Source organism: Ranitomeya imitator, chromosome 2 (genome assembly GCF_032444005.1).
Source record: "Ranitomeya imitator isolate aRanImi1 chromosome 2, aRanImi1.pri, whole genome shotgun sequence".
Lineage (NCBI taxonomy): Eukaryota > Metazoa > Chordata > Amphibia > Anura > Dendrobatidae > Ranitomeya > Ranitomeya imitator.
This window is the reverse complement of record NC_091283.1, coordinates 296,051,001-296,070,128: the sequence shown is the minus strand read 5'-3', so window position 1 is coordinate 296,070,128 and position 19,128 is coordinate 296,051,001. Positions and strand designations below refer to the sequence as shown.

The following is a 19,128-nucleotide window of genomic DNA, read 5'->3' as shown; positions in this document are numbered from 1 at the left end:
GGAGGGGGGGTGGGGTCCCTGTTCTGGCAGCCGCACATTATTCCAGACAAATGTACAATCCAAGAACCAAACAGTGATTCTTCCCTCCGGAGCCGCGAGATCTCCTGCCACATTCTGGGGGTCGCCTCATTCTCCAGAAATTGCTTTATAAATTGTGCAGCGTCCTATAAGATATTCCTGCCCACAGCGCCCCCATCCAGCGAGTGTCTGAGAAAGGTCATTACACCGAAACGTCACCATGTTCACGTGTTATATACGGTCCACTCCGTACACCTCGTACACACGGCTCTGCTCCGTACACACGGCTCCGCTCCGTACACCTCGTACACACACGGCTCCGCACACCTCGTACACACACGGCTCCGCTCCGTACACCTCGTACACACACGGCTCCGCTCTGTACACCTCGTACACACACGGCTCCGCTCTGTACACCTTATACACACATGGCTCCGCTCCGTACACCTCGTACACACACGGCTCCGCTCTGTACACCTTATACACACATGGCTCCGCTCCGTACACCTCGTACACACACGGCTCCGCTCTGTACACCTCGTACACACACGGCTCCGCTCTGTACACCTTATACACACATGGCTCCGCTCCGTACACCTCGTACACACACGGCTCCGCTCTGTACACCTTATACACACATGGCTCCGCTCCGTACACCTCGTACACACACGGCTTCGCACACCTCGTACACACACGGCTCCGCTCCGTACACCTTGTACACACACGGCTCTGCTCCGTACACCTCGTACACACACGGCTCTGCTCCGTACACCTTGTACACACACGGCTCTGCTACATCCACACTGTAAACCCCTCCTGACCCCACACATAAACTTCCCCTCATTCAGCTCCATGACAACCAGTACAGCAGAGTCCTGCATACACTGAGGCCCCTGATCATGTGACCCCTGACTCCTCCCCTCCTGGGACCTCATCACAGGTCCTGTGCGCACAGTGCAGCCATTCAGCTCGTCTGCTGGAGTTGCCCTTTAAGACAGGTAACGTTTGGCAGAAGTCTCCTGCAGTAAGTACAATTCCCCCAAGTGACTGGATCCTGCAGATCTCTGGAGGGGCGGCTCTCGGGCCTCAGTCACTTTCTTGTGCCCCACGGTACATTAACCCCAATTACCTTCCAAGTCTGTGATACTTTCTCTTTCCTGAGCCCTCAGTGATATTACAGACGGGAGTTTCCGGAGCGCTGGATTCAGGGCAGTCCTAGTGTGACTGAGCCGTGCGCCTCCATCTATAGTTCTGTTGTGTTCGGTGGTGGAGCCGCTCTTTCCTCTGCATTGTTCGCAGTGAAATAATCTTCTCCATTGTCAGGATGGACGCTGAGATGACTTCTAGTCGGGTGTGTGGCGCAGGTCTCCTGGCAGTGTGCTGCGGGCGCGCTCCGGCCTATCACTGGGGCAGCACCTGCACGTCTGAAATCATCCTCAGCCAATAGCCAGGAGACGGATGTGTCAGAGGCTGCAGACCGTTACGTTAGAAGGTCTCAGTAGTTTGCTTTGCAGACGAGTGGTCACCTCCCCGATGCTAATGGCCGCACCAGGACCTGAGTGTTGATATACTTGCTGCTGGCAAGTGCGGGTGACATCTTCTATTTGCACTTCCCTGTTGAGGCTCGGAGCTGCAGCAGTTTCCTAGTGTCCTCTTTGGAGTTTGAAGGACGACGGTGTTTCTCTCTGAGTCTACTCATGCTAAGTTTCCCCTTGTTTTGTGTATCCTAGCTGTCTTTAGCAGTAGTGGGGAGTGACTAGCGCTCATCCTGTCCTTTCCGTTGCAGGACTTATCGCAAGGGTCAGGCAAGGATTAGGTATCCTGCTCAGTGATAGGTGCGGAACCTATGTAAGGATGATAGAGCAGACAGGGTGACGTTAGATCTGTCTAGGGGTCTCCACTGCCCCCTTCCCTAGCGTTTGGTTCCCTTTCCCTTATCCCTTCGTGTTGCACTTAACCTTTTCTTCACGTTGCATGACAGAGACGTTTGATATTTAAGGCACCCTCCATTATTGGGTGGTACCTCTGCAACTTTAGTAATCAGTGTTTTCTGCTACTTAGTTGTAAGGTCCCTTATCCTGATCTTGTCCATCATGCTTGCCCTGTTTGAACCTGATCATGTGCATCCTTGTAACCTGCTCCTGAGCCCATCCTGCATCTACCAGAATCTGATCCGTCCTGTACACACGTGTACCACTACCCTCACCAGTACAGTCTGAACCTGCACCTGTGTGATCCTGTACCCAAGTCCGTCCTGTTCCTGACCGTATCTTGTCTGTTTCCTATCCAGTACCTGCCCTTTTACCAGCTGTACGGTCCTGATCCAGAACTTATTCTGTCTTTATGTGGTGCTCTGCTTACATATTCATACTGATGGCTTCTGACAGGTCACTGATCCCTCACTGACCTGCCCCCTATTTTACATACTGAATGTAATATGTTTTGAAAAAATAATTTCACATTCAGCAGGCAGGTGCTGGTGGCAACTCCTGTGCCATAGCATGATCACATCTGTAATACCCATTTAATTATTTTATTTGGGGATATAAACTTATTTAAAAAAAAAATAGATCTCTCTCAAAATGGCGCAGGCTGCACCTGTGCGGTGGAATCTATCTGCGATCTGATAGATGTTACTGCACAGGCGCCGCCGGTGCCATCTTGGTGGAGTCATTTTTTTTTCCTCTAACAAAATGGCACGGTCAGTGTCTGTGCAGTAGCATCCTTCAGATGACCATAGATGCTAATGCACAGGTAAGGCCGGCACAATTTTGAGATTTTTTTTTTCTGAATAAGTTTATATCGTCAAATATAATAATTAAAAGGACATTATAGATGTGAACATGATATGGCGCAGGCACCGCCGCCGCCACTAGAACCTGCCTGCTGAATGTGCGTTTATTTTTTTTAAAACATATGATATTCAGTATGTAAATTAGGGGGCAGGTCAGTGAGGGATCAGTGACCTGTCAGAAGCCATCAGTATGAATATGTAAGCAGAGCACCACGTAAAGCCCCGCTCACAGACCGCCCCGAACCACGAGAATCTCATTAACTGAAAATTGCAAATAAAGATTAAACAACAACCACAAGACGGATTTCTTCAACCAATGTATCAAAGTATTAGTATAATTGCGCCTGTATGTAGGTTACTGTGCACAATCCAGCTGACAGGTTCCCTTTAAATCATGTTGATCAGACAGGCCCTGACCATTCAGAAGCTCTTCCGTTATCTCAGGCCAAGTTGGATTACACGTAACTGTAATAAACAAATCAGGACGGCCGTATATCCGAACATGTGTCATGGCGTCCTGAGCGTACTCGTGCATATGTCTGGGACTTCCTGTGAATGTAGCCAGTAAAATAACCATTCCCCAATGTCTACCACGTTGCCATAATTGGCAATAGCATTTCTTAAATTAATGTATTCATCCACTCTGAATATTTCTAAAAGACGCTCGCTTTCCCCCCTTGGCATACAGATCTACTATATATTGATGAAGAAGTTGCCTCCATTGTTGTCTGATCATTATTTGGTGTGCATAGTTGATATGTTTTATTGGTTGGTTTATTGGTTGGCCTAGCAGTGTCGGGATCAGTCTGTGTTAGATTATAGTGATCAACATCTTGGCCATTCCACAATATTATAGGATATTGCAGAGCATCATATGATCTATGTGATTCTGTAATACGCTGAAGATTTTCACTTCATCGCTGAATAATTATATCTCGGCTTAGAAAGTCCCGTCCAACCATTACAATAGCTACTTCATTAACACTGGGAGAAGTAAATCTCCTTTTGTGCCACCAACCGGTGTCTTGTCTGCTCTTATTACACCCTGATATTCCGCACTTGGCATTCTTTCTAAGGTTGTATTATAAAGGTTTACTAACTGATTGTGTTGATGGGAAAATCTTTGCAAATTCAAAGCAATGTCTTTTCGTCTCAGGTATAACTTCACAGGGCCGATCAGCTTGTATCTATTCATCTGCCAAACAGTAAATTTGTAAAAATGATGGGTCTTGATTTGCTACAGGAAGCATCAGACCTATTTTGTGATATATTTGTCCCTGGACTTTAAAAGTCGGCATAAATCCTGCTTCAAGTCCAGCTGTCGTACCAAAGGATGTAATCTGGAAAGATGAATTGTATCTCCTAATAACTTGTTGTAAATGCTTAGGCTCCTGAGCTGTTCCCAACATGTATGAAAAAAGTTCGGGAGGTAGAGTTAAAGGTGACAAACTGACTTCACCATTGACCACGACATACCAGGCGATTTAAAGTTAAACTTCTTTGCTCGACAATGTTCTCATAGTACGTCCATTTTGCCTATTATGATTTTCAGATGTGACCTATAGTCCTGAACTGAGTCGTAGTGAAACACTTCCAAACTCAAGTCAGCCTGCCTACATCATTTTTATGATGGTCATCCTTCTGTTCAGACGTTTCCGCATTCTTTGATTCACACTGGCTTTATTTTACACTAAATAGTGCAAAATAATAAATCTCCTCATATGTTTCCCTTATTATCTCCAGTAATTGTATTATTACACAGGATTTTTATTATGTTACATCGGCTCATCTTCTCATTCAGGTCTCTACAATATCGGATTCTCTCAGTGAAGATCTTTCATATAAAATCATTTTTCAGAATTACCCATCAAAGATGGATATGGACAGAGACAAGATGGCGGAGAGGATATTACACCTCACCCTAACATAGTAACATAGTTATTAAGGTTGAAGGAAGACTTTAAGTCCATCTAGTTCAACCCATAGCCTAACCTAACATGCCCTAACATGTTGATCCAGAGGAAGGCAAAAAAAACCATGTGGCAAATAGTAAGCTCCACATTGGGGAAAAAAATTCCTTCCCAACTCCACATACGGCAATCAGACTAGTTCCCTGGATCAACACCCTATCAAGGAATCTAGCATATATAACCTGTAACATTATACTTTTCAAGAAAGGTATCCAGTCCCCTCTTAAATTTTAGTAGTGAATCACTCATTACAACATCATACGGCAGAGAGTTCCATAGTCTCACTGCTCTTACAGTAAAGAATCCGCATCTGTTATTATGCTTAAATCCTCCAAACGCAGAGGATGCCCCCTTGTCCCTGTCTCAGGTCTACGAGTAAAAAGATCATCAGAAAGGTCTTTGTACTGTCCCCTCATATATTTATACATTAAAATAAGATCACCCCTTAGTCTTCGTTTTTCCAAACTAATTAGCCCCAAGTGTAATAACCTATCTTGGTATTGCAGACCCCCCAGTCCTCTAATAACCTTGGTCGCTCTTCTCTGCACCTGCTCTAGTTCAGCTATGTCTTTCTTATACACCGGAGACCAGAACTGTGTACAGTATTCTAAAGGTACCGTCACACTAAGCGACGCTGCAGCGATACCGACAACGATCCGGATCGCTGCAGCGTCGCTGTTTGGTCGCTGGAGGGCTGTCACACAGACAGCTCTCCAGCGACCAACGATCCCGATGTCCCCGGTAACCAGGGTAAACATCGGGTTACTAAGCGCAGGGCCGCGCTTAGTAACCCGATGTTTACCCTGGTTACCATCGTTAAAGTAAAAAAAACAACCGCTACATACTTACCTACCGCTGTCTGTCCTCGGCGCTCTGCTTCTCTGGTCTGGCTGTGAGCGCCGGGCAGCCGGAAAGCAGAGCGGTGACGTCACCGCTCTGCTTTCCGGCCGCTGTGCTCACAGCCAGACCAGAGAAGCAGAGCGCCGGGGACAGACAGCGGTAGGTAAGTATGTAGCGGTTGTTTTTTTTACTTTAACGATGGTAACCAGGGTAAACATCAGGTTACTAAGCGCGGCCCTGCGCTTAGTTACCCGATGTTTACCCTGGTTACCAGTGAAGACATCGCTGAATCGGTGTCACACACACCGATTCAGCGATGTCTGCGGGGAGTCCAGAGACCAAATAAAGTTCTGGACTTTCTTCCCCGACCAGCGACAGCACAGCAGGGGCCTGATCGCTGCTGCCTGTCACACTGGACGATATCGCTAGCGAGGACGCTGCAACGTCACGGATCGCTAGCGATATCGTCTAGTGTGACGGTACCTTAAGAGTGGTCGAACTAGTGACGTGTATAGAGGTTAAATTATGTTCTCCTCATGAGCATCTATGCCTCTTTAATGCATCCCATTATTTTATTTGCCTTTGTAGCAGCTGCCTGACACTGGCCACTAAATGTGAGTTTGTCATCCACCCAGGTCTTTTTCAGTGACAGTTTTGCGCAGTGTTTTACACATAATTATACATGGTATTTCTTCTGCCCAAGTGCATGACCTTACATTTATCCAGATTAAACCTCATTTACCATTTATCAGCCCAAGCTTCTAGTTTACATAAATCATATGTAATATAAAATTGTCCTCCTCTGTATTGATTACCCTGCAGCGTTTAGTGTCATCTGCAAATACTGAAATTCTACTCTGAATGCCCCCAACAAGGTCATTAATAAATGTTAAAAAAAGAGGGCCCAATACTGATCCCTGTGGTACCCCACTGCTAACCGTGACCCAGTCCGAGTGTGCTCCATTAATAACCACCCTTTGTTTCCTATCCCTGAGCCAGCTCTTAACCCACTTACACATATTTTCCCCTATCCTCATTATTCTCATTTTACGTATCAACCTTTTGTGTGGCACCGTATCAAAAGCTTTTGAAAAGTCCATATACACTACATCCACTGGGTTCCCTTGGTCCAATCCGGAACTTACCTCTTCATAGAAACTGATCAGATTAGTCTGACATGAACGGTCCCTAGTAAACCCATGCTGATACTGAGTCATGAGGTTATTCCTCTTCAGATACTCCAGTATAGCATCCCTTAGAATGCCCTCCAGGATTTTACCCACAGTAGAGGTTAAGCTTACTGGCCTATAATTTCCGAGTTCAGTTTTTGTCCCCTTTTTGAATATTGGCACCACATTTGCTATACGCCAGTCCTGTGGTACAGACCCTGTTATTATGGAGTCTTTAAAGATTAAAAATAATGGTCTATCAATGACTGTACTTAATTCCTGCAGTACTCGGGGCTGTATCCCATCCGGGCCCGGAGATTTGTAAATTTTAGTGATTTTTAGACGCTGCCGTACTTCCTGCTGGGTTAAGCAGGTGACATTTAATTGGGAATTTTTATCACTAGTCATTTTGTCTGCCATGGGATTTTCTTTTGTAAATACTGATGAAATAATGTTTTTCCTCATCCTCATCCACCATTTCACCCAGACTATTTTTAAGGGGCCAACACTCTCATTTTTTAGTTTCTTACTATTTATGTAGTTAAAGAATATTTTGGGATTATTTTTACTCTCTCTGGCAATGAGTCTCTCTGTCTCAATCTTTGCTGCCTTGATTTGCTTTTTACAGAATTTATTTAATTTTTTGTATTTATTTAATGCCTCCTCACTACCTACTTCCTTTAATTCTCTAAATGCTTTCTTTTTGTCCCTTATTGCGACCCTTACAGCTCTATTTAGCCATATTGATTTCCTCCTATTTCTAGTATGTTTATTCCCATACGGTATATACTGTGCACAGGCCCTATCCAGGATGCTAATAAATGTCTCCCATTTTCTTTGGGTATTTTTATGTCTCAGGATATCGTTGCAGTTAATTGCACCAAGATCATCTCTCATCTGTTGGGAAATTTGCCCTCCTGAAGTTTAGTGTCCTTGGAACCCCTCTATGACTCATCTTATTAAAGGATACATGAAAACTTATTATTTTGCGATCACTATTCCCCAAGTGACCTCCAACCCTTATAATTGATATGCGGTCTGGCCTGTTGGTTAATATTAGGTCTAGCAGTGCCCCCCTTCTTGTTGGGTCCTGAACTAATTGTGAAAGGTAATTGTCTCTCATAGTTGTCAAAAACCGATTACCTTTGCTGGAACTGCAGGTTTCCGTTCCCCAATCTATTTCAGGGTAGTTGAAGTCCCCCATAATAATGACTTCTCCTTGAGTCGCAGCTTCATCTATTTGCTTTACGAGGATAAAATTGATCAAGCAGTTTTATTCTTCGGGTCAGTACAATTACAGCGATGCCTCATTTATATCATTTTTTTATGTTTTGGCGCTTTTATACAATAAAAACTATTTTATATAAAAAATAATTTTTGCATCGCTTTATTCTGAGAGCTATAACTTCTTTATTTTTTTCGCTGATGATGCTGTATGGCGGCTCGATTTTTGCAGGACAAGATGACGTTTTCAGCGATGCTATGTTTATATCTGTCTTTGATAGCGTGTTATTCCACTTTTGTTCGGCAGTATGATGATAAAGCATTGTGTTTTGCCTCGTGTGTTTTTTTTTTTTTTTTTTTTACGGCGTTCACTGAAGGGGTTAACTAGTGGGACAGTTTTATAGGTCGGGTCGTTACAGAAGCGGTGATGCTAGATATGCGTACTTTTATTTTTTTTATTTACATAAATAAATGTATTTATTGGAACAATATATTATTTTCTTTATTTAGGATTTTTTCAAAAAATATTTTTAGACAGTGTAATTTTTTTTAAAACTTTTTTTTTTACTTTGCTCCAGAGGGGGACATCAATATATTATCAGATCGCTGATCTGACACATTGCTCGCAAGCCAACCTCCCTGCAGGACCCGGAAGGACCCCCTCGGCCATCTTGGATCCGGGGTCTGCAGGGAGGAGAACGAAGGAGACCCTTGGAACAACGCGATCACATCGCGTTGTTCCGAGGGTCTCAGGGAAGCACGCAGGGAGCCCCCTCCCTGTGCGATGCTTCCCTATGCCACCGGAACGCTGCGATCATGTTTGATCGCAGTGTTTCGGGGGTTAAAGTGTCAGGAGCGGTCACAGTGCCGAATGTCAGCTGTGATAATTGGCTGACATTCGGCTGTGATCGGCCACGCTCCTCCCGTGAGCGCGGCTGATCGGGTATTACGTACTATCCCATCCATGGGAATTAAGTCCCAGGTCACATGTATGGGATAGTACGTCCGATGGCAAAAAAGGGGTTAAGCAATAAGCCCAAAAATATTCAAAACCAGATGAGGCTCAGCTGCATGTTAAAGAATAGGTACATGTCATCAAATCAAGAACTTATGAAAAAAACAAACCTAAGAGCTCTGAAACACACTCAACGCATTTCCCCTTTCAAGGTTCATCAGGAGTTAATAAAGTATACATAGTATAAAGAGACTACTTAGCTGCTGAAGAAATTGCTATGACCGGCACAATAGCAGGGTTCAGAGTTCAAGCACATAAGGAAATGATACCCCTTCATAGTGTGCTGCATGATACGGTGCATGTTGATCCATGTTGCTATTGTGCCGGTCTTAGCCATTTCTTCAATCACTATAATTGTGGTATACTGTCCAAACAAACTCTCATTTCAATATCTCACCTCCTATTCCCTTCCCCATCCCACAGGGCTGGATAGGGGTAGGAGGGACAGTCTACAGTGATAGGGGGCGCGAATTTCTTTGTTCAAGTTTTCTGTACAGGAATAATGTTATTCTAGCTGTGATTTCCTCATGGGTAGGGCTCACAGCCCAACACCGTGCGGGACGATTGGCGTTTGCCACAGAACGCAAGGATTGGCAAATTCGCCACTGGCGCCCTCTGCTCTTCACAGATGAAAGCAGGTTCACACTGAGCACATGTGACAGACATGACAGAGTCTAGAGACGCCATGGAGAGCGATCTGCTGCCTGCAACATCCTTCAGCATGACCGGTTTGGCAGGTGGTCAGTAATGGTGTGGGGTGGCATTTCTTTGGAGGGCCACATAGCCCTCCATGTGCTTGCCAGAGGAAGCCTGACTGCCATTAGTTACCGAGATGAGATCCTCAGACCCCTTGTGAGACCATATGCTGGTGCGGTTGGCCCTGGGTTCCTCCTAATGCAGGACAATGCCAGACCTCATGTGGCTGGCATGTGTCAGCAGGTCCTGCATGATGAAGGCATTGAAGCTATAGACTGACCCGCCCGTTCCCCAGTCCTGAATCCGCTTGAACACATCTGGGACATCATGTCTCGCACGATCCATCAGCGTCACGCTGCACAACAGACTGTTCAAGAGTTGGCGGATGCTTTAGTCCAGGTCTGGGAGGAGATCCCTCAGGAGACCATCCGTCGCCTAATCAGCAGTATGCCCAGGCTTGTAGGGAGGTCGTACAGGCACATGGAGGCCACACACACTACTGAGCATCATTTCCTTGGGTCTTGAGGCATTTCCACTGAAGCTGGATCAGCCTGTAATTTGATTTTCCACTTTGATTTTGAGTATCATTCCAAATCCAGACCTCCATGGGATATTCATTTTGATTTACATTGATAATTATGTTTTATTGTTCTAAACACATTCCACTATGCAATGAAAAAAAATTTGCAACTGAAATATTTCATTCATTCAGTGATATCTAGGATATGGTATTTTAGTGTTCCCTTTATTTTTTTGAGCAGTGTATATAGGTTTTATTAGTAGATGTAAAGAAGAAAACTAAATACTGTAAAATAATCAATCTCATATGCTTCCCCTATCTCCAGTAATTGTATTATTACACGGGATTTTTATGATGTTACATCAGCTCATCTTCTCATTCAGGTCTCTACAATATCGGCTCCTCTCAGTGATGAGCTTCTATATAAGAGAATTTTCTTGAATTACCCATCAAAGATGGATATGGACAGATACAAGATGGCGGAGAGGATATTACACCTTACTCTAGAGATCCTCTTCCGTCTTACTGGAGAGGTGAGAGATTCTGATGACGTCACATTACGTCATTCTTATCTATGGGAATAACAGATGGACAGAACTGGAGAGGTGAGGACTCTGGAAATGTCTGTAGTGAGATTTATTAATGTGTCTCTCCATAACCAGGATTACACAGTAGTGAAGAAGACCTCTAGTGAGCGCTGTCAGGACCCTGTGTCTGAGGGATTGGGAAGACCCCTGAGCGCAGTCACGGGGCCTCCACCTCACCTGATACATGAGGACATCAATGACCAGAAGATCCTAGAACTCACCTACAAGATGATTGAGCTGCTGACTGGAGAGGTGACACTGCTGGGAATGCTGGGACATTATACAGTAACACTATGAAGGGATCGGTGGGATGACGGTATCATTATATGTGTCAGGTTCCTATAAGGTGTCAGGATGTCGCCATCTATTTCTCCATGGCGGAGTGGGAGTATTTAGCAGGACACAAAGATGTGTACAAGGACGTCATGATGGAGGTTCCCCAACCCCTCTCATCACCAGGTAATAGACAGGACTAAATACACTTGGCCTATAATTATCTGTACGTAAAGAATGAATTCAGTCCCTGTATGTGTTTCCTCCAGATCTATCAAGTAGGAGGAGAACACCAGAGAAGTGTCCCAATCCTCTTCTTCCACAGGACTATAAGCAAGAAGATCCCAATGTTCCTCAGGATCATCAGGTAGATGGAGAGAAGGTGTCATGAGATCCCCCTATGATGAGTAGACGGCTGTGAAGGTCTTGTGCTCTGTCTTGTTTTATTCACCAGTATTATATGTTTTATACTTGTGTAATGAGAACATTGCAGATGGCAGGCAGGGCTGCCACCAGGAATTTCGGTGTCCTATACTGGCAAAACATTCGGGCCCCTTGGGACTTCGCCCAGGCTACCCCCCCCCCAGCTCCGCCTCCAACTCTCGAACCTTCCACAGTCCCACTGCCCACTCATAGAAAAACTCCACATCTGTATCTGTATAATGCAAGCCATAGTCATATATAGTTGAATAATAATACATGTAATACAGCCCCATAGCAGTAATGCATCCCCTTAGGAGTATAATGCACCTCCATAGTAGTATAATGCACCTCATAGTATAATGCCCTCCCATAGTGGTATAATGCACCCCCATAGTAGTATAATGCACCCCCATAGTAGTATAATTCAGCGTCATTCTGCAGATTTCCAAAAAAAAAGGTGTATCCTTACCTGGCTGAGGTCCAGCGGTGTAGTCCACCTGATACAGGCGTGTACCATCATATGAGAGTATCAATATACGCCGACAATGTGCCCACTGACATCTGCCAGCTTGTGATCTCCCGCAAGGCAACAGATTTTAACTTGCCGTGCGTCTGACGATGCATGATCAGTTGACTCGCTGGGGCCCGTAGAGGAGAGGCGGCCTGCTGCGGGCCCCCTCTGCTCGCTAGGCCCTATTCGCCAGTAAGGGCTGTAATGCTCTGATGGCAGGATTAGAGCTGATCATAGTCACATCTATCTTTTCTCTTCACCTGTCTGTGACTATTACGATGTTTTTCAGAGTGAAGATCTGACCCATATTAATACTATAGAGACATATGTGAGGGGTGATGAGCGGTGTAAAGAGGAGATTCCAGCATATGACTACCCAGGTGAGTAGTAACATATAAATGCAGAGAAGTCACAGATTGTATGATAATCGTGTGTTCACCATTTTGCCTCTAGACCTCAACATTCTCCTCCATCCAAACTTTGACACATCAGCTCTAAACTGTTATAAAATAATGTATTTGAATGTCTAATATTTCTTCTTGAAACTGATCTGACATTTTACCATTGGCCCTTATAATAGTTTCCCTTGAAAGAGCCACTGAGCCCCATAGTCTAATTACCCCAGAGAGGTTTCTCCACTAGTTACTCATTTATTACTGATAAAGACTGTTGAGTTTGATCATTTCAGTAGATATATTATTGTCTTTAGTCATAGTGTTTTACTACAGTATTTACTGCTCAAATCCTTTGACTTAACCACTTCCCACAGTCCTTTTTTGTTCCTGACCCAATTTTTCGAACCTGATGTGTGTCACTTTGTGGTGATCACTTTGGAATTCTTCACAAAGGATAATAGGAAACAAATGGACCTTACAAATTATTTTCCAACTTCTCTTGAATCTGACAATACTCTATATACAATTATGCACTACTGTCTGGGCACATGGCAGAGTTAAATAGCTATTTAGCTATTTGACTGCAGCTCTTGCAGAAATAGTTTGCTGACACGATGCATTGGGGCACTGTTCGTGGTCACCTGGCAGCTCAATAGATGGCCACCATGAAAGGACTTGGCGCTATCTACTCCATTTTACAGATCCCAGGGATTGCCTTGTTCATCATACTTTAACCCTTCTACATGGGTCTGTACATAGACAGAGACCCCTAGGCTTTGGCCATGGTGTTACCTTCTGTTTTGTGATGTGAGATGTAGCAAGAATTGTCAGGTAACCGGGTCGGTACAAGGAGAGCAGAGAAAATACAAAATCAGAAGACACAAGAGTAGGCAGTAAGCGAGCCGAGGTCACAACAGGAAACAAATAAACAAGCCGGGAGCTGAGCACAGAGGAATTAACCAGAGGAGAAGGCTGTATCTGACAGCTTCCAGCAATATGCTTTGAGCTTTGGTAGGGTGTGGTGCTTTCCAACTGGCTGGAGCAGGGAGCTGGACAGCACAAACCCATACTGCCAGACTGGATGGTACTACAAATCCCAGGCACCCTAATCTTAGTGGCAGGACAGAGCTTGCTTCGCCCAGAGCTTCTGGATTCGATGTCTCCTCCATTACCAGTGCCGTCTGTAGAATGAATAAGGTTGTGCCTGGTAGCAGAACCAGACATCACAGGAGCAGATCTCCGTGGAGATAGGACATACCATATGCAGAAGCCCTAATGAATCGCCCCCACGTGTAGGTGGTGATGGTGGACGGTGTAAGACGCGGTGAATAACGAGGACACAAGGTTGCAGTTTCTTTACCTTTTACTGAAGACCTCAACGTCCAGAGCACTGTTCACGGGGCTGGCTGAGTCCGGCCTGTCCGAAAGCACATCCAGAGTTCCCTTTGCAGGTGGAAATCAGTAGCCTTCCTACTAGCGCCTGTGTGTTGTAGTAACTCCCTGCTGAGCACCACGGGATAGTCCTCACAACTGTCGTGTATGTTTCTGATGTTCTCTCTCCGTCCCCCAGATGGTATGGCTAGGACGACCCGTATGACGGGGTAGGCCTGGAGTTAATTTATAGAGACCCTAGAGACACCCCTCCCCCACAATTGCCTCCGTTGTCTTCATGAGGTTTAAAGGTTGGGCAGCCAACTTGGAATTAACTGTCCTGCCGTAGTTTGAAGTAATGCGTAGAGCCTATTACTCCCTCGGTGTTCCGGCCTCCGGCTACGCGCCTCAGAAGGATGTTGCCGATCTTAAGGCAGAACTCCTCCCGGTGTTATCTCCTTGTGCTGTGATCTCGTTTCTCACTTTCCACAATATACTTCGCTTTGTGTCCTTTCTTAGGATGCTGCCGCAATGAGGAGCAGGCGCAGCTCCGTAACGTTCTATCTCGTGCTATGTCTCTGTCAGGATCCCACCCCTGACAGGGACCCTCTGTCTGCAACTCAGATGTTCCTCCTTCTCCCCCTGTCTGCCTGACAGGTCTTCTCTGGGTCTAACCCAGGTAGCTTCTGACTCATTTCCTATCCAACCCACCAGTTTTACCCGTGTGTGAGGAGTGGCCTAGTACATAGAACCTTTGCTCCCCCTGGTGGAGTGTGAAATGTAGTGTGTGACTGTGATACCTGGCAAGGTGAACTCCTTTAGCACCATCAGACGTAACATCACTCCTCCTGGTGGAAGAACGACATTACTGCAACGACCAGGACTCTGGGGCGCTGCACTAATATGAGAAAATGGCAGAAAACCAGAACAGTAGAAATCCCCATAAATTGGCTTAATTTTGGAAATTATAACCCTCAGGGGATTAATGTATTGGAGTAGTGACTATGTTGACCCCACTTTCCATAAATTAGCACGCAGTGGATGTTGGAGAGTGAAAATAGCAAATATGCCATTTTATTACCCAACACAGTGCCCAGATTGTGTTCCAGGAGACACACACATTGTAAATTAAGTGGGCTCTTATCACTATAGTAATGCCAAATACATTATTATTTATTATCATTTTTCATTTTTATAGCACCATTTATTCCATGGCGCTTTACACGTGCTTTATACATGGATGCTAAATGTGGTTTGGGCACACTGCAAGGCTCAGAAGCGAGGGGAAAATTTGACTCTGGGAGAGCGGATATTGCTGGATTGGTGTATGGAAGCCATGGTGCTTTTCAAGAGCCTTTGAGCCACTTGTAATGTAGAAACCTGTTTTTCACTGACAGATGATGGACCTGAGTGGGGATTTGTTGTTTTTTTTGGTGTAATGAGTAGAAGGTTTATTGGTATAATTTTCCTCAACATAACATTGTTTGGTGACTTTTTACTCTATCTTTCTAAGGCAGAATGGACAAACAGTTGAACACCATGCTCTACTGGTTCATCTCTTGTCTTAGTGAATAATTACGTATTCAACATAACTTGTCATGTTGTGGACAGTTTACGTACAAATGTTAAAATATGTAAAATTCAAGGATTTTTTTATGAAAACTAATTGATTTTATTTTTAACAGATGACTGTACCAGGCGATCAGAGGGGCAGCTGATGTCTTCAGTTATTAAATCAGATAATCTTGAGATCCCACAGGATACAATTGAAGTGAATGCCATTACTCCAGAAATACCATCATCCCTTCACAGCAAAGATCTATCGTCTGATCTTCTGAAACAGGTCCTGTCTTCTGATTCATTACCGACTACTAAGGAATATCAAAGTCACAAAATAAGCATTAAAAAACAAATTGGTCCTGAAGTAAAGAAGCCATTTTTACTTTTAGAATATGGAAATCATTTTCCCCTCAAAGAATCTTTTCTTAAGCATCAAAAAATTCACACCGCAGAGAATAGATTTTCTTGTTCCAAGTGTGGGAGATGTTTTAACCAGAAGTGGAAACTTGTTAGACACCAAATAACTCACACAGGGGAGAAGCCTTTTTCCTCTTCAGAATGTGGGAAATGTTTTAACCAGAAATCAGATTTTGTTACGCACCAGAAAACCCACACAGGGGAGAAGCCTTTTTCCTGTCCAGATTGTGGGAAATGTTTTAATCAGAAATCATCTTTGGTTAGGCACCAGAGATCTCACACAGGAGAGAAGCCTTTTTCCTGTTCAGAATGTGGGAAATGTTTTAATCAGAAAGCGCATCTTGATAGCCACCAGAGAATCCACACAGGGAAGAAGCCTTTTTCCTGTTCAGAATGTGGGAGATGTTTTAACCAGAAATCATCTTTGGTTACGCACCAGAAAACCCACGCACTGGAGAAGCCTTTTTCCTGTTCAGAATGTGGGAAATGTTTTAATCAGAAAGAGCATCTTGATAGTCACCAGAGAATCCACACAGGAGAGAAGCCTTTTTCCTGTTTAGAATGTGGGAAATGTTTTAACCAGAAATCAAATCTTGTTAGTCACCAGAAAAGTCACACAGGGGAGAAGCCTTTTTCCTGTTCAGAATGTGGGAAATGTTTTAACCAGAAAACATCTTTGGTTAGGCACCAGAGATCTCACACAGGAGAGAAGCCTTTTTCCTGTTCAGAATGTGGGAAATGTTTTAATCAGAAAGAGCATCTTGATAGTCACCAGAAAAGTCACACAGGGGAGAAGCCTTTTTCATGTTCAGAATGTGGGAAATGTTTTAACCAGAAATCATCTTTGGTTAGGCACCAGAGAATTCACACAGGGGAGAAGCCTTTTTCCTGTTCCTAATGTGGGAAATGTTTTACATGGAATTCAACTCTTTAATAAACATCAGAGAAGTTGCACAGGGGAGAAGCCTTTTTCATGTTCAGAATGTTGGAAATATTTAACCAAAAATTGTAACTTCTTAAAACAGTTGTCATATTTTTAAGACTATAAGACGCACCGGACCATAAGACTCACCTAGGTTATAAAGGAGGAAATTAGGGAAATAAAAACTGAAGCAAAAAATGTGGTAAAATTGTACTTAATATCTCCTACATCCTGATACACATTGTCACGATAATGTGTATATGCCATGTTTGAGTCTGCCTAGCTTTACAAGACACAAGCTGTGGGCAATTCTGCCCCCCCCCCCCTCTTTTCTCTGCTGGTTACGTGTGTGTGTGTGTGTGTGTGTGTGTGTGTGTGTGAAGAAGAATTTTTATTGCCCCCTGCAAATAGCAGTTTCTGCTAAGGCTGCTCACTCCTCCTATCTAGCACTAGTTGAAACTGGTGTAAGACATGAGTTTCTTTGTTCTATTAAAGTTACATATCACGGCACCGATTTGGGCTGGAACTATACGAATTACATATTCCGGATGTCCATCGGTAGACCTATCGACAACTGAAAGCGCGAGCAGCTAGGTGCAATGAGTGCAAAGTGCGGATTTCTCCTTAAGCAGATCATGTAATGGCTCCGTATTTACACTTAACAGAACGCCCCTGATGTGGGGAACATGAGCATCGAGGTTCACATAGCAAACTATGCATAAAAAATAGTTTTCATATTGTAAGAAAAGAGGAGGTTTCAGCCCCTAAGTGATGTCACCACAGGGGGAGTGCCTGGGCTTTAGGCAGGGAATATCTGCGTAAAGCAGGATTCTTGCAGTGTCTTTTGCTGGGTATTCAGCTACGACAGGCTGTGCAATCTGACGTGAGAATAAGTGGGGAAGGTCCCCTCCCCCAGCCAGCATACGGCATACCATTGAATGATATAAAAGAATTGTAAGTCCATTTTCACCGTTTATCCCTTTTTATTTGTAATTGTGATATACACATGATTCGTCATCTTTATAATATCTTTTTAATATTTTTGGAAATACTGCCTATCTTTTATGGAGTAAAATATACAATTTTACTAGCTTGTCTCTTCATGCTCTATATGACTGTGCATCCTCTGAGGTGAATAATGCTACTGATTTGGGTTGGCTCCGGACCCATTAACCATTGGTGATAATCGGAGCTGGATGCAACGACCTTGTTCTGTGCAATTGGGCGTCATTGCAGCGACAGGCGGCCTTGATAATTATTGTTCTCGCCTGAGTGGGAGTAGTTATATCGTCCTCGCTGCAGTGTGCCCAATAGCCAGTACATAGCAGGCAGCCTTTCTGGTGACAAATTACCCTAGGTGCAGTACCTGATCTGACCTGAGGGTAAAGGAGCGCCCGAGAGCTGCAAGTTCCAAACTAGAACTGAGAAGTGGAATGTAGATAAATCCCCTTCAGAAGGAACCAGGGGAAATCAAACAACCCCCTTGTTATCAAGGTATCAGGGATGCCTGACATATTGTTGGGATCCGTGACATATTGTTGGCAGCACGGTGGGAACCGTGACACACATGGTCCTCTCATTCCTACTCTGGTATGCATGGCCCTCTCATCCCTATCTTGGTATGCATGGATCCCTCATCCCTATCCTGGTAGGAATGGTCCTCCTCATCCCTATCCTAGCAGGAATGATCATCTTCATTTCTATCCTGGTATGCAGGGCCTAATCCCTATCCTGGTATTCAGGGCCCATATCTTGTCCTAGTATGCATCGCCCCAATCCCTATCCTGGTATGCAGAGCCCCCATCTCGTTCTATCATGTATGGCCCCACCCCTATTCTGGTATGCAAGGTCCCCAACCTTATTCTGGTATGATTGGCCCCCATCCCGGTCCTGGTATGCATGGTCCCAGTCTATCCTTAATGCAGCAGCCAGGGTTGTCCATCTAGCTAATCGGTATTCAGACGTGTCCGCTCTTCACCAGTCATTACACTGGCTGCCCATTTATTATAGAATCCAACTCAAAGTACTTGTTCTCACCCACAAAGCTCTCCACAGTGCAGCACCCCCTTACACCTCCCTCATTTTGGTCTATCAGCCTAACCGACCACTGTGCTCTGCAAACGACTTTCGACTAACCTCTGCACAAATCCGTACCTCCCACTCCTGACTCCAAGACTTCTCCCGTGCTTCGCCAATCCTCTGGAATGCCTACCTCTAGATATTAGGACCATCTACAATTTGCATAGTTTTAGGCGCTCCCTCAAAATACATTTGTTGAGAGCGGTTTATCACATTCACTAATCAGTCATTTTATGTGTGTGTGTGTGTGTGTGTGTAGCCCATTCACTACTTACATCTATCCCCCACCCCCTGAAGATTGCTGGACCATCATTGTAAATACACACCTGTACTTTGTATCTCCC

At 44.5% G+C, this 19,128-nt stretch overlaps 1 protein-coding gene across 1 annotated transcript; it reads left to right on the top strand.

Annotated features, from left to right (window-relative positions):
* Window positions 1–944: 944 nt before the first annotated feature.
* Window positions 945–16,905, top strand: LOC138663299 (gastrula zinc finger protein XlCGF26.1-like). The gene is made up of 7 exons (XM_069749481.1): window positions 945–1,016; window positions 10,630–10,779; window positions 10,909–11,085; window positions 11,169–11,292; window positions 11,376–11,473; window positions 12,330–12,420; window positions 15,492–16,905. Exons 2-7 carry the CDS (start codon window positions 10,702–10,704, stop codon window positions 16,679–16,681), a joined length of 1,758 nt encoding a protein of 585 aa, XP_069605582.1. The 5' UTR covers window positions 945–1,016; window positions 10,630–10,701; the 3' UTR covers window positions 16,682–16,905.
* The last annotated feature ends 2,223 nt before the right edge of the window (window positions 16,906–19,128 follow it).

Coding starts and splice junctions, on each gene's coding strand:
- LOC138663299 (XM_069749481.1), top strand. CDS start 10,702: ATGGATATGGACAGATACAAGATGGCGGAGAGGATATTACACCTTACT. Junction 11,293..11,375: donor CCAACCCCTCTCATCACCAG/GTAATAGACAGG, acceptor TGTTTCCTCCAG/ATCTATCAAGTAGGAGGAGA. Junction 11,474..12,329: donor ATGTTCCTCAGGATCATCAG/GTAGATGGAGAG, acceptor GATGTTTTTCAG/AGTGAAGATCTGACCCATAT.